The sequence below is a fragment of the Cololabis saira genome, chromosome 9 (assembly GCF_033807715.1).
Source record: "Cololabis saira isolate AMF1-May2022 chromosome 9, fColSai1.1, whole genome shotgun sequence".
Taxonomy (NCBI): Eukaryota; Metazoa; Chordata; class Actinopteri; order Beloniformes; family Belonidae; genus Cololabis; species Cololabis saira.
This window is the reverse complement of record NC_084595.1, coordinates 2,433,789-2,449,801: the sequence shown is the minus strand read 5'-3', so window position 1 is coordinate 2,449,801 and position 16,013 is coordinate 2,433,789. Positions and strand designations below refer to the sequence as shown.

Here is a 16,013-nt window from a genome sequence, read left to right as displayed (position 1 = left end):
TCACAAAACGTTTCCACCCAGACACCCGCTTATTTTTACAAAATTGAGGTGAACTTCCCCAGACAATCATTTTGAAATATTAGAGTTTGGAAACGAGACTAGTTATAACCACATCACCAATGTGGAAAAATTAATTAGTATATTCAAAGATTCAATATGTAAATTTTGATCAGAATTTTGAGGTAAAACATTACAAAATCATGTGCAATTATCAGAAATATGTTTAGAAAGAAGAGTTTAAATGTTATGTCAAAGACATTTACCAATTGAAGATGCAAAAGGCACCAAATACAAGCGCAACAGTAAAAGTTGGTGGCGAAGTGCAAATATGCGGCCTCCAGCAGGGAGCAGGGTGCGGATTTTTATTTTAAAAGTTGTACCAGCGCTCCTGCTCCATCCCGCTCCAATTTAGCTCCAGGGCCACCCATACCTGACCCACAACCAGCTTGTTTTCTAGCTGGATCTGTTTGTTATCGAAAAGTATGTAATTGATTAAATTATTATTCAAACTGTGGGAGGGAAGAGATCTGACACAGAACTCATACTGGAATCTGACGATGCCAGGTTTGGGTATATAAGTGTACAACGCTGCTTTTTTGGACAGGTCTGTGAGCAAGGAGCAAGAAAATTCTCACCTGCTCTGTTTCCCTCACATGCTCTGGTCCACCATCCTAATGTGGAGATCTATACTGTATTTTTTAGCCTGGTATTTGGCTGTACTTTGTGTGTATAAAAAGAGTTAAAAACTGCAAGATCTAACTGCTGTCTGAGCGTCGATCAGCTGAGCCAGAGCACAATGGGTGGGGCGCTACACAGCTGTAGCAGCATATGTGTATGTTTTATAACATCGGCAAGAAAAAAAAACATTGTTGATTGTCTTCTCAATCGCAGTGAAACGATTGGATTGCCGATCGCCAGAAGCCAAGTTGAAACAGCAGCCCATCATTTATAATGTTCATGCTTATAGTGATGAAAAACAGAATGGGACAGAATCATTCCTATAGAAACTCTTACATTTGGCTATAGTAATCATCCATTCCATGGAAATCTTGCATTTTACTTTGTCTAATCAGATTTGTCAACTTTATTCCTGCTAACATTATAAATTTATCTGACACAAGGTTAATAATCTTGTTTCTTGTTCTGTCATTTTCCCCAAAACACAGTATGGAAGGGGCAGGATGGCTGGGGGCTGGAAGCGGAGGAAGTGGGTGTTCGGGATGCTGGGGGTGCAAAGCACGCGGAGGCGGCCAGGGCGAAGACATCCAGGGAAGCCGGTGCTTCGCTTGGTGGAGAAGAGGGGGAGGAGAGAACTGGTGCCACTCATAGCTCATCATGTCAAAAGGGAGCAGACATTTCCAGGGAGGATAAACAGAGGGTAGCCTATCATACTGTGTTATTGTATTATGTTACTAAATAATGTTTGTTCAAAGATCTCCTCTGTGCGAATTGTTGTTACGTATCTGTTATCACAGATGTGTGTGTGTGTGTATATATATATATATATATATATATATATACATATATATATATATATATATATATATATATATATATATATATATATATGTTGTATACATATAACAAATGTTATCTGTTAAAATCTTTTTAAATAAAAAGTGTAAACTTCTTTATATGTGATTGCTTAATTTACTAATGGTTAACTATGGTCAAGTAATGCTTATGAGGCAGTTAAGCATTAATAATGTGTTACCTAAGGGATAAATGTGTTACACTTTACAATAAGGGTCCAGAATAGTATTTACTAATGGTTAATTATGGTTAAGTAATGCTTATGAGGCAGTTAAGCATTAATAATGTGTTACCTAAGGGATAAATGTGTTACACTTTACAATAAGGGTCCAGCAAGCCTTTACTAATGGTTAATTATGGTTAAGTAATGCTTATGAGGCAGTTAAGCATTAATAATGTGTTACCTAAGGGATAAATGTGTTACACTTTACAATAAGGGTCCAGCAAGCCTTTACTAATGGTTAAGTAATGGTTATGAGCCACTCCTATACATTTATTAAGGTTTATGTCAGGTTACCGTTCATAAGGTCAGGTAAGCTACCTGATAACATACACAGCACCATTAGGAAATGATTACTTAAGACTCTAAATAGTTGTTTAATAATGCCCATCCAGTAAACATGTACACCATTAGCGAATGATTAGTAGATGTATTAGGTAGCTGTTACTTAATGCATATTCACTCCAAATAAACACCATTAGTAAATGATTACTAGGGACATTATTAACGTTTTACTTATGTATTAACTAATGTATTACTTTATACTAAGTAATGCATACATAAGGATAAATAATTACATCATGTAACGTTTATTAATGCTTACTAATGTATTAATTAACTCTGAGCAGTAGGCATTCATTAACTGTTTATTAATGCATTAACTAATATGCTAATTAATGTTATGTAATACATAATAATGGTTATTTAACTATTATTACACTGTTAATTAATGCTTAATAATGCATTAACTAACTGTTTATTAATGCATTAACTAATATGCTAATTAATGTTAAGTAATACATAATAATGGTTATTTAACTATTATTAAACTGTTAATTAATGCTTAATAATGCATTAACTAACGTTAATTAAGGGACCCTTATTGTAAAGTGTTACCGAGTAGTTACTTTAAAACAATATTACTAACCAGCTGACTATAAAATGAGCACAACGTGATATTTAGGGCTTGGGAGTGGGTCCTATGCTTGGTTCTTTGGTCATGGATGACAGGAGCAGGACAGGCTTCTTTTTTGAAGCTGTTTCAGGGAGGAAGGACACCAAAGTTAGTTATTTGGTGAAAAGAAAAGCATTGGAGTTGGTGTGCAAATTTTTCTTTCTTTCATCACCTGTGGGATCTCCCTTTTGTCTCCCAGAGTCACCAAGCCTGTGACAGGAAATAGCTGTGCATGATATGGGGCAATAAGTATGGTAATAACATCATCTGATATCAAACACAAACACTGACGTCGGGTAAAATCCACCCGAAAGTTGTATACTCTCAACCACTAACGTCGGGTGAAAATCACCCAATACTTTTACTTGAGTACAATTTTTGGCTCTACCAACCTCTATATCAAGAACCTTTCTATTTAAAAAACACTGAAGGAACTAAACCTTTGGAAGGAAAAATACCAAATGTTATACTTGGATATGAGTCAATATTGCCACCTTGTCACCAAAATCAGCAACAACATGCTACTGTCTGAATCTGCTTCACTTTTTGCTTATTTCACAACAATGTTACACTCGAATGAAAACAAGTAACACTTAGGCCAGCTTTGAGAACTATCTCACATCAGTGGAAAATTATATCTGAATTAATTCACTACACGGCTACATATATTACAGTAATGAGTGTTTTGAGTTTCTGTTTATTGAGTGAGAAAACATAATTTTATTCACTTCGGTTGTAATTATGAGTGTTTAATGATATTTTTTGTTAATATTTTTGTAGAAATCCACACTCAGTGTAAGCTCCAACTGTCTGTGTGCTGCTTTAAAGGAAAGTAAACTGAAAGCCTATCAACCTCTAAACTTTTAATTTCCCCACATACTCTGAATTGTAGCCTCAAGTGTTCTGGCCGACACCCCGGCGTGAGCCTTGTGATAAACCCTGAAGTGCCCAGTCTGAACTTTACTATCAGTTTCTCCACTACACCCAGAATGACATTAGCTGGTTTAAGCTGGACACCAAATGAGCCATGTAGCTCCTATAATGTAATAATTTCCTGAAAATGTAATAAAACCCAATAATGTAATAACTTCACCAATAATGTAATAAAATATCCTGACGGATATTGTAATAACATTTTTACCAATAATGAGTTAACTGTACAGGTAGATTGAATTTCCTGCTAGGCATTGCTGCCTGTCGCACCTCCTCCGGTGCCCATGGGTCAGCTGCAGGGTCATCAGCCAGGAACCACCTTTCACCTTGCGGTTGGCCTTGGACCAGAAGCATGGCACCTCTCCCCATCCTAGCCCTGCTCTTCCTGCCTGAACTCTGCCCACGATCTCTTGGTGTTGCAGCCTACCAACCGCTTGGTCGACCTCAGCCTGGGCATTCCACTTTCGGCCAGTAGGAACCTTGGCGTTTGCGTTCCTCACCAGCTGGTCAGTGGACTCTCTTAGCTCGAGAACATGAAATACCTTATTACGTTATTGGGAATTTATTACATGCTACTCAAAGTCTGCAATTTAACCCAATAGTCATTCTGGAGTTTCAAATCCAGCGTATATAACATTATTAGATACTTAAAACACAAAATGTAGAACTCTGGACTGAAAATGAACATATTACATTATCTGTCATGATCAGTTTTGAAAGAAAAAGACCCATCTAAAAATGTAATAAATTCACAATAATGTAATAAGGTTTTACATTATCGGTAAAAATGTTATTACAATATCAGTCAGGATATTTTATTACATTATTGGTGAAGTTATTACATTATTGGATTTTATTACATTTTCAAATGAGTTAAGTGCAAATTTTATTACATTTGCATGCGTTATTAGATTTTCAGGAAATTATTACATCATAGGAAATTATTACATTAGGGAGCTACAAGCCACCAGTTCAACCAGCTTGAAACCAATTACATTACAGATCACAAAACCTCTTACACTGGTCGTAGCTGTTTTTATTTGTTTTTAACAGCAAGTTAATACTATATGACCAGTATTAACTCATATAAATCATTTTATGTCCATCTTGTGCAGATAAATACAGGTATTATTCCATTATTGATGCCCAAATTGATCATATTTGATTATACTGACTTACAGCTACCAAATTGGACCAAAATAGTTCTTCCTTTGTCACTCTTTGTTGGAATGATGTGCAGGCAATGCCTTTGAATATTGACTTAGATTATGTACTTCACCTTGTCTTCTGCCATTCTTGTGAGGTTCTCCTCAGGAACAGCCCTTTCTCTCAAGGCAGAGAGAAACTGCTCCATGATCTATAATATTCAACAATAAATGTAGTCATACTTGTTACGGCCCCCAGCCATTAGTGCCTGTGATTTAGTGTGTAGTTATATATTCTGTTTCTGTATTTTTGGGCGAGTGAGCGCTCCTGTTTGTTGTTCCATCTTGTTCTTCCCACTGACAGTTCAGATTGACAGGTCCCGCCTCCTGCCGCCGCCATTGGTCCTCCGCAGCTGGGGCAGATGAGACTGCACGAGCTGACAACAAGCTGCTGGTCCAACTCAAAAGCTGCGGGTCCACCTCAAAAGCAGCTGGTCCACCTCAAAAGCAGCTGGTTCAACTCAAAAGCTGCTGGTCCAGCTCAAAAGCAGCTGGTTCAACTCAAAATCTGCTGGTCCACCTCAAAAGCAGCTGGTCCACCTCAAAAGCAGCTGGTCCACCTCAAAAGCAGCTGGTTCAACTCAAAAGCTGCTGGTCCACCTCAAAAGCAGCTGGTCCACCTCAAAAGCAGCTGGTCCATCTCAAAAGCAGCTGGTTCAACTCAAAAGCTGCTGGTCCACCTCAAAAGCAGCTGGTTCAACTCAAAAGCTGCTGGTCCACCTCAAAAGCAGCTGGTTCAACTCAAAAGCTGCTGGTCCACCTCAAAAGCAGCTGGTCCACCTCAAAAGCAGCTGGTCCACCTCAAAAGCAGTTGGTTCAACTCAAAAGCTGCTGGTCCACCTCAAAAGCAGCTGGTCCACCTCAAAAGCAGCACACCTCAGTCAGCATTGGGAGGGCCGCTACTGTTCAGTGTGGCAATCCTCCTTGCTGTGTTCCGTGCATTTGTGATTTGTGTTAGTCTGCTGTCTGCTTGTGAGCAGTTCTTGCTTGAGTTAGCTGTGTTAGCTGTGTGTTTAGACATTTGTAAGGTTAGATAATTTAGCCACTTGTGTGCTAGTTCTTAGTTTGTACTCGATAGTTTTGTCTTTTATTTTATACAGAAGCAGTAAGGGTAAACCACCATTTAATTTGATCCCCTTTTTCTCCTGTTTTTTTGTTAGTTTAGGAATTTAGGTTTAGTGATTGTAATTTTGTTTGATCTTTTGTTTCCTCCCAGGGCTTAGGTAGTCTGGTTGAGAAGGTAGTTTCTTTTGTTTGTTATTTTGGCCTAGGTTTACCCCGAAGAGAAGCTTCATTTTCGTGTTGTCATGTTGTTTCTTTTGTGCTAACCCATTTAGCACTGATTTGAACTTGTCTATTGAAAACCTTGAGCTGTGCAAAATAAATACAGCCTTTTTGTTGTAAACCGTCTCTCACTGCCTCATTTTTATGTTGCGCCTCTGTTCCCCTAGCCACGGGCGTAACATAGCAGCAGCAACAAAGTTGTTCAACTCTTGACTGCCGTCCCTTCATTTCACAAAAGGGTTGTTATCGTTCTTCTGATTAGTTAATCAACATGTCATGTTTATTTTGCATTAAAATAGGAGCAGAGCTATAGTCGGCTCAGTTCTGTGGGCACAGCGAAAGGTGGTCTGTTTTGAAGTTAGATAGGAAGGAAAACTCTGAATGTAAGAAACCTCTGCAGTGCTTGATGAACTTCAGGGAAACTGTAGCTTGTGTGGATGCTATCGCACAACTTCATCAATGAAAGAGCTAAGCTACTGAAAAACTCATTGATTGAGAAAACAGCGACTCTGCGGCCACGCTACTGAGAAATGTAACGTTAGTTTAACAACTATGCTACACTTGTAGCTGCTGCCCATCACTGCATGTAATGCTGTGCCACACAAACCATAATAATAATAAAAGTCTTCTGTTATGAATAATTAATTCGTTATCACCACAAAAACATCTTTGTTATATCGATAACGAAATAATTAATTCGTTATCATGACAAAATGATTTTTGTTATATCGAGATAACGAAAAAATAAGTCGTTATCACGAGATAACAGTGCAAAAAAAAGAAAAAAACAGTGCAAAAATAAAAAAAGGGGAAAGGCCGTTCTCAGCTTCCGTAGGTTTGATACAAATAAGTTATCATTGAATTTGAACAAAACTACATTTATGTTATTTGGAAATCATAAAATGACTCAAAACCGAGTCCGATGACACCACCCACGACTCTCTATATCAAACCATTCAAAAGTTATGGCAGAAAATAGGAACTATTAGATATGGACCAATCAGATGAAGGGTGGGCGCGCTTTTTGGCGTCTAGCGTCGCCACGGTAACGCTTTTGAAAGAGAAAAGTAATGTGCGTAGTCGCAGGATGGAGACGCACATTTTGATGTATAACACACCTGGGTGCACGTTACAGTTCGGGCCGCATTAACGGCCGAAGAAATGGCATAAATTTCGCCAAAATTACACAATTAATTGAAAATGGCCGACTTCCTGTTCGGTTTCGGCCATGGCGACAAGAGACTTTTCTTTAAGTTGTGACATGATACAGGTGTGTACTGATTTTCGTGCATGTACGTCAAACCGTATTGTGGGGCTTGAGGCACAAAGTTTTCTAGGGGGCGCTGTTGAGCCATTAGGCCACGCCCATTAATGCAAACCATTAAATATCACATTTATCACCAGGCCTGGCTTGAAAAAAGAAAGGTGAAAAATTTGGTGACTTTTGGGGCACGTTTAGGGGGAAAAAAGACCCTCATTTCATCGGAAAAATCAAACTAAAAACGAGAAAAAAAAAATCCTACAGATACAATAGTACGGAGCCCCTAAAGGGACAAGGATTTTTTTTTATAATGAGTTTTACGCGCGCGCGTAAAACCTTTAAGTGAGCACGTAAAGTTGTTTACTTGCAAGCAAAGTGGTAATGTCCTTATAATGGAGTCCCGGGTTAAAATATAGCTCAGCTAAATCCTGTAATGTCATTTCCATTCATAAACAGAGCAGGGCGCAACTGGAGGGTCTCCTGTTCCAGCAAAACTCCCATGTGCTTGTTTTTACGCGCTCACGTAGAACAACTTTTAGGCGCTCACTTACAAGTTTTGCGAGAGCGCGTGAAACTTTTTAGTGAGTGCATAAACGTTTTACGTGCTCACGTAAACAACTTTACGTGCTCACTTAAAGGTTTTACGCGTGCGCGTAAAACTCATTATATAAAAGAAAAAAATCTGCGTCCCTTTAGGGGCTCCGTACAATAGGACCTAAAAATACAACAACAACAACAACAACAACAACAACAACAAAAGTGGAACTGACTGTTGCCGTCTCAGAAAAAAAGTTTAATTTGTGATTATTATTAGCAGAGGTGTATAGTAGCAAAGTAGATGTACTTCGTTACTATACTTAAGTCATTTTTTGGGGGATTTGTGCTTTACTTGCATTTTCTTTTTTAATCAGGACTTTTACTTTTACTTCACTACATTTAAAAGTTCAAAAATATACTTTTACTTAATTACTTTGATATTTGCCACCTCGTTACTCAAACAAATTAAAATAATTAAGGAATTACAGTATATTTTGCAAGACAGTTTATTTTTGGTGTTTATTCTATACCACATTTGTTTCACCTGAAAGTGAAATTAAAAAAAAAAAAGGGAAGGATAATTTTTGGTCGTGTTGCTTCTTTTCATGCGTACTATAAAATACTTAATATTTTACTTTTACCATGCCCCCTCTGGCCAACCGGGGCGCCAGATGGGGTGGGGAGGATCTGGCCGGAATAACGTGATCCTTCCACGCGCTACGTCCGGTCAGAGAATCCTCACCCTGTCTGGTGAAAAGAAGCGGTCCGTCACTCCTCAGGACAAGAAGGAGACCTGAGCTCAGTGTAGGGCCCTCCCTGGGTTGGTAGAGGATGGCAATGCCCAGGACTGTTACTTAGGTATGAGCACTGGGTGATGAAATGGGTAAAAAATCTGGGATAAAAAAATATTAAAAAAAAAAAATATATTTTACTTTTGATACTTGAGTATATTTTTTCACAAGATACTTTTGATACTTAAGTACTTTTAATGTGAGCTACTTTAAGACTTTTACTCCAGTAATTTTCTTATAGGTGACTTTAACTTTTACCAAAGTCTTTTTCAGTTATGGTATTTCTACTTTTACTTAGTTACTTTTTTCAAGTACTTTATATACACCTCTGATTATTAGTATTCAAGTTTTAGGAAACGTGATTCTTTTATTCTGTGTTTCGCTGCCCTCTGGTGGCAGAGCGGGGAATTACATGCACATGCGCCGTTTACATGCAGGTAACTTCTCCCCCTCTAGACTACTGCTGATTTCTGAATTTATTTCTGATTTTATTGCATTTATATTGTTGTGTGCCCTGTAAAGGCACGTTAAATAAATACAATGTATTATTATTATGAATAATAATAATAATACCAATACTACTACTACTACTAACAACAACAACAACAACTATTATATATATATATATATATATATATATATATATATATATATATATATATATATATATACATATATATATATATATATATATATATACATATATATATATATATATATATATATATATATATATATATATATATATATATATATATATATATATATACGTAAATATTTTGAACCCTGACTGAAAAGCAGCTCATTTCTATATAATTGGTCACATAACTGGAATTTTAGATACAAATGGGAGGTTCAAAATTGATCTATAATTAGATAAAATATCTGGGTCAAGAGAAGGTTTTCAAGTAAAGATTTAATAACTTTAAAAACCTGTGGTTACATCTTAAGTCTAGGGATAAGTTGATCTGGTCCAGTATTGTCGCACCAATAAGAGAAAAGCATTTTAGAGTAATGAAGTTAGTATGAGGTCGATGTGGATGATTTAGCTCTAGTCACGTCTCTGCAAACTGAGATAAATAAATATAAATCTATGTGAGTGAAGAGGAGGTTAACTGAGCTAGATTGTTAAATCCAATGTTTCGGTTTTTTTTTTCTTTTAAAGTTTGGAAAACAGTGAAAATAATTATTGGATGAGTAAAGTGGGAGATTCAAGGTAAAAGTTTGGTTTAAGTCTGGATAAAGTCTTTTTTATTCCTATAACGTTTGTTTTTGTTTTGTTCTATTTTTATTTCTTTTATATAAGGTATATATATTAGTGGAAGAGTGCGGCTGTGGGAGTAGTGGACTGTGATAGGCTGAGTAGAGAACAGAAGGTAAATTACACTAAAGGTAAATTTCCTTTGGCTCCATCTGGTGGACAGAAGGTAAATTACACTAAAGTAACGACCAGCTCCCCCATGTGGAGAGGAGGGAACTTCCTCTGGCTCCATCTGCTGGATAAACGTTGGAAATGCATTACTTTATTCCAATAGATTAAAAAAGAAGGCAAACATACACTTCAATTGAATTGAAATTTTATTTCGAACATGAAACAGTAATGAATACAAGACAAAACAATAATAATCAATAATAAATAAATGTTTGTTTCCTGCTTCTTTTTTCACCAACATCCAGTAGGCTACTTCCAGTTTTACTTATGTGATAGCACGATAGCACGATAGAACAAAACATGCCTATTAATACATAATTATCCATATAAGTATATAGAAAATATAAATATTACATAAATAATATATCAATATATAGAAAATACAAATATTATATAAATCTATATAAATGTACACTATATAAACTACAGAAATATCCTTATAAATATAAATATATATATATATATATATATATATATATATATATATATATATATATATATATATATATATATATATATATATATATATATATATATATATGCTACATACATCATAAATATACATACATAATTATAACTATCCCTCTCAACATATAATATATACTACATAAATATCCACATAAATATCTAAACATATCTTAAGGAAGTATAATATACCATTTTTCCCTATTTTATTTGTTTATTACACTCCCCGTTAACCCATTTCCTCTTCCATATACCTGTTTATAAATCATTTTTCGTATCTCTTTTTAAACAGATTTATGTTGGTACTTTGTTTAATTTCCTGCCCCAAACATATTAGGTTGTTTTTTTTTGTTAGGGGGGGTAAAAGAAAAGCCATCGAGATAAAAGAGATAAAAACAGGTGTTTCCTTCTTCATGGGCCGCCGTCCTGCGTAGTTGAGATGTTTCACTGCTTTCACAGACCTGATTCTCATCCAGTCCTGCATCCATCCCCGGGTCTGCACCAGTCTGTTCATCATGACACACACTTTAGGACCCGGGTGTTGAAGCAGGAAACATGTGGAACATCTGGACAGACGACCTCGGGGACCACGATTGTCCAGTCCTGCTCCAAGTTTTACTTTCTTCCCAAGAATTCAGACGGGAACATCAGTAATGTGCAGAAATGAAAAACAGGAAAACTCATCACAAATAATGTTCTCCACTAAACCTTAGAGAGATTCCACATAGAAATACATCTTACACAGTCTGTTATCTGCTGAACTGCTGGTGTTTTTACTATTATCTCCATGTTATTTACTCATGTCACTGTGATTGAAGCTGATGTGATTCAAACAGGAGTTAAGACCTGAGCCGGTAACTGAAACTGGGGTTTATCGTCTACAAACAACTCAGAGAAAATGTCCATGGTTTTCCCTGAATCCGTTTTTGTCCTGATTCCAGTCTGGTCCGCTCAGTCTCTCTTTATAAACGTCATAATGAACCTGTGAGTTGGTTTTCCACCTGCGTTCAGCTCTTCGTCTCTTGTTTCAGCTCTAACCGGTGCAGCATCTCTCCAGGGAGGTTTCTCTTTAGCAGGGATCCCCTTCACCTTCCTGGGAGCAATGACATCAATAATACTCCTAATTTAGGGAGGTTTCTCTTTATCAGGGATCCCCTTCACCTCGCTGGGAGCAATGACATCAATAATACTCCTAATTTAGTCCAGCAGAGAGATGGGGAGGATGGCTGGGATGGGGCTTCATTCCTGCCTGTTATCTAACACCTGGTTTATACTTTATAGAACAATATTTGGTCTAAATTAAAACACATTGGTTTAGTGTCTGTCTATCTTTCTATGTATGTGATCAGAAATGATCTTGAATCTTGAATCTTCAGATTCAGGAATCAGAGATAATCAGGACTGAAATACATGGAAACATATTCAATGTCATGATAAAGAAATCCAACATCAATGAACATCTAAAGATCTGTGTAAACACTAAGTTGAAGTACTTTCATGAAACAAAAAAAAGAAACAAAGGATTTTTATTGTATGAATTTTATTATTGATTCATCTGATCAGCCTCAATCATATTTGTGTTTACATCGGATTAAATATTTGATTTATTTGACATAAACAACATGCTCCTCGTCAGTTGAAGAGAAAAACATTATTGATTATCTTGTCTGAACTGGCACCTTCATTTCTGAAGGTCATGTGGATTTGACCAAACTTTATGAAATAAGAATCATGGATTTATATGCAAGTTACTTTGACTTAGTTTTTAATGCCTGACGTCCCACAACTGCTTTCACGAGCTCGTTGTTGCTCCTACTTCTCCATTTTTGCTGCTGCTATTGCTTCTAATGGTCCTGCTACTATTGTTTCTCCTGCTAATACTCCTAGTCCTAGTCCTACTGCTACTGCTCCTCCTATTCCTACTGCTGCTCCTACGGGTCCTGTTACTACTGCTCCCACTCCTATTACTACTGCTCCCACTCCTGCTGTTTTTGCTGCTTTGTTCTTCACCTGCAGGAGGAACAAGAACATATTTTACACAAAACAAGATGATTCATGTCCTTCAGAAACAATCCACCACTCTGAACATTTATGTGTAGCACATCTAACACAAACCACCAGGAGAAACATGTTCTAACGTACCTGCTGACACACAGCCTTGCCGTAGCGCAGATGAGTGGCGACGTGTTCACAGTTGAAACGCATCACGCTGCTTCTTCTTTTTATCCACCATTTTAACGGCCTTCTCCAAGATATACTTAGCTGAACGAGGTGTGTATTCATCATCCAGGACATTGTTGATTCTATGGAAGTCCTTATTCACAATGTCCTGCAGTTTGTCTTTCACCACGACGCTTGTACCAGCCCCCGACTCTAAAAGGATGAACCATGAAGAAAAGTGTTTGAGCTTCAGCTCACTGAGATGATGCTGACACCTAAAGATGCTGACATGGTTCTACGTCTGCTCTGTTGCTGATTCACACCGTTGAGCAGCTGAGAACAACCTGAAACCTTGTTTGGTTTTGTTTCAGTCTGACATGTTGGAGGAACGAGGAAACTCACCGTGTGTTACGAGGTAGACGACGTCTCCATCACTAACATAAACAGCCCAGTGCTGATAACCATCACGGAAGATCTCAATCCGGTCTCCAGGTTGGATCTCCTTTTTTTCCTTCAGTTAGAATAAAAACATTCAATCAAAATCAAAAAGAATGATAGAAACAAACCAGTCGACCCAGTTGTTGGTTTGAACTGGAGTTGAACAAAATTAAAGAATAGAGAAAAGACTATTAAAGAATAGGGAGAAGACTATTAAATAATAGAGAAAAGACTATTAAAGAATAGAGAGAAGAGTGGTTATTGACTTTTATACAGACCCCCCCTCCCACGCAAGGAAAAAAGAAAAATGAAATTTACAAACCGTGTCAAAGTATTTCCTGATTGAAGAGGCTGAGTTACTGGAAGCAAAAAACCCTAAAACAGACACCAGAAGTGAGTTCAGAACATCAAACACATCTGTTAAGTTTGTGATATCCAAAAACTTCTTCTTTACTATTAAAATATCAGATATATTTTATTTCCACATATTTGTGCATTTGTATGGTATATATGAAACAATTATATGTAGGTACAAACATATTTTGAGTTTGTAAAGTTAATTAAAGCAAATAAATAAATTACTGAAACTGTTAAAATAGTTAGTTTTTCCTAAATAGAGTTTTATAAATCCTAATATAGTAAAGCATGAATATTCACTTTGACCAACCAAGGCATTATTGTTTGTGTGTGTGTATATATATGTACTGTATATGTATATAGCATCCACAGGCTTTTATTTAACAGAAAGTGCATCTTCAATATTTGCAGCCTCTACAGGAGCAAAAAGTACCATAGTGTCTGTTCTAGACAGTCAGAATGTACAGTAGCCTGGAACCAGAAAGACAGAAGATCTCTGTGTCCCAGGGGGCAAGAGCATTCTGGATGTTTTATACCCCGTCCACACGTAGCCGGGTATTTTTAAAACCGAATATTTACCCCCCTCCGTTTATAAAAAAATTTGCATCCACATTACATCGTTTTTAAAAAAAAACCCTTCCACGCATAACCGAAGATCTGCGTTTTCGACCACATTCATAAGCATTTCAAACCTGTAGATAATCTGCGGCTCCCGGGAAAGCTGCACCTCCGCGCCTCTGCGGCTCTGCGGCTCCCGCAGGCGCATCTCCTTCTCCCCCCCGTGTCCCGCCACGGAGCTGCCGCATTATCGACGCAGCCCTACGCCGTAGCCTACGCCGTAGCCTACGCCGTAGGGTACGGCGTAAGGTGCGCGTCGCCGCGTACCCTACGGCGTAGCCTCTGTGTCGGTGTAACGCAGTAAACGGTGGTCAAGAGCAGAGACCATTTATTTGATAAATAGCTTGGAGAACAGATGAAACAAAGGTTTCACGTCAGAGCAGATTTGTTGTTGTTTTGGCGCATAATGTGACGTTCGAAAACGCAAAACTCCGGTTGTGTGTGTCTACACGCATCTACATAAACGGAGTTTTCAAAAATCTTCACTTTGCCCGGAGTTTTTTTAGACCTTCGTTTATTTGCGTTTTCATGTGGATGACAGGACAAAACGTAGGAAAATATCTCCGGTTTAGCAGATATCCGGCTACGTGTGGACGGGGTATTAGACAGAACTTAGAGATAGAACATAAGCAATAACAAGCAATATCAAGTCAACAACAGTAGGTAATACAGCAGGAAAAAGAAATACCAGCTGGTCAGACCTAAGGAAAATAAAGAAGTCTGGGTCGTGTGCTGGATCAACGCCCGTGTGTTTTGCTGTTAAAGATACCTGAGGCTCCAAGAACTTCTATAGTAGCTGAATACTTTACTACAGTGGACACAGATCACTTGGGATTTGTCCACTGTTCCATCTGGGAGAGTTTTAAAAGTAAAATGTCCATTTTCTAACCAAACCATGTTTGTTGCTCTTGCATAGCGTGTAGCAGCTGTTGTGGGCGGAGCCATCGCTGACTCGTGTCTTAATATCAGGCTTTGTGATTGACAGACGAGTAAACCAATCACAAACCAGCTTTTCCTCAACACTCCACCTCCCAGTCATTGTGACGGTTGTGATTGGTTTGTTGTTTCGGAGCCGGAAGTGCTGGAGTTTTTTCGGCTACGGAAAAATATATTTTTGCGTTATGTGTTAAAAATTTTACATAATTTATATATTACCAATTTATATATATATATATATATATATATATATATATATATATATATATATATATATATATATATATATATATATATATATGTGTTGTGCAACTCGGGTAGCTTGGCTGATTAGTTATCCAAGGCTATAAATGAATATTATTAATAATTATTAATAATTAATAAAGTTTACTATTTATCAAATCGTATTATCAAAATGATAATTCTCGTCGGGGCACCACCCCCAGGGCCTTACTCCGGTGGAATTGTGATAACTAAACAGCAGAAAATCAGTCTCATATGATTTGAATTATCCTGCAGAACAGCAAATCTTACTATATCTTACAGAATAACAATGAAGGCGTGATATCCGAACACTAGGCTCTGCTTAAACAAATCAATTTGTGACCAAATCTTGCATGAAATAACAACAACTACTCATTAAAAATCAATCAGGATTTATTTACATACAGGTGTCAAAAGATGATAAACGCAACACCCCAAATAAACCTGATGGCAGAACTTAAGTATTATAAAACAATTAATTAACTAGAAAAACAAAAATCAATAAAAATGAAACTTAAAGTTAAATGCATGGAATGAAAAAAAAGAAATCAAAGCAATAATAAAAATGATATCACGAACATGTACAGTTTAAAATATTGCAGTGTTTAGAGGGTGGTATTTTAA

General features: G+C 37.1%; 1 protein-coding gene across 1 annotated transcript in view; it reads right to left on the bottom strand.

Moving 5' to 3' along the window:
- Positions 1-12,582: 12,582 nt before the first annotated feature.
- The window catches only part of LOC133450820 (phospholipase A and acyltransferase 5-like), a 34,156-nt gene continuing 30,725 nt past the window's right edge, over positions 12,583-16,013 (bottom strand). The window contains exons 6-8 of the mRNA XM_061729725.1: positions 13,537-13,589; positions 13,179-13,287; positions 12,583-12,989 (exon numbers count right to left, since the gene is read on the bottom strand). Of these exons, the coding sequence (XP_061585709.1) occupies positions 12,805-12,989; positions 13,179-13,287; positions 13,537-13,589 (347 nt within the window). The 3' untranslated portion in view covers positions 12,583-12,804. The remainder of the gene's footprint in view (positions 12,990-13,178; positions 13,288-13,536; positions 13,590-16,013) is intronic.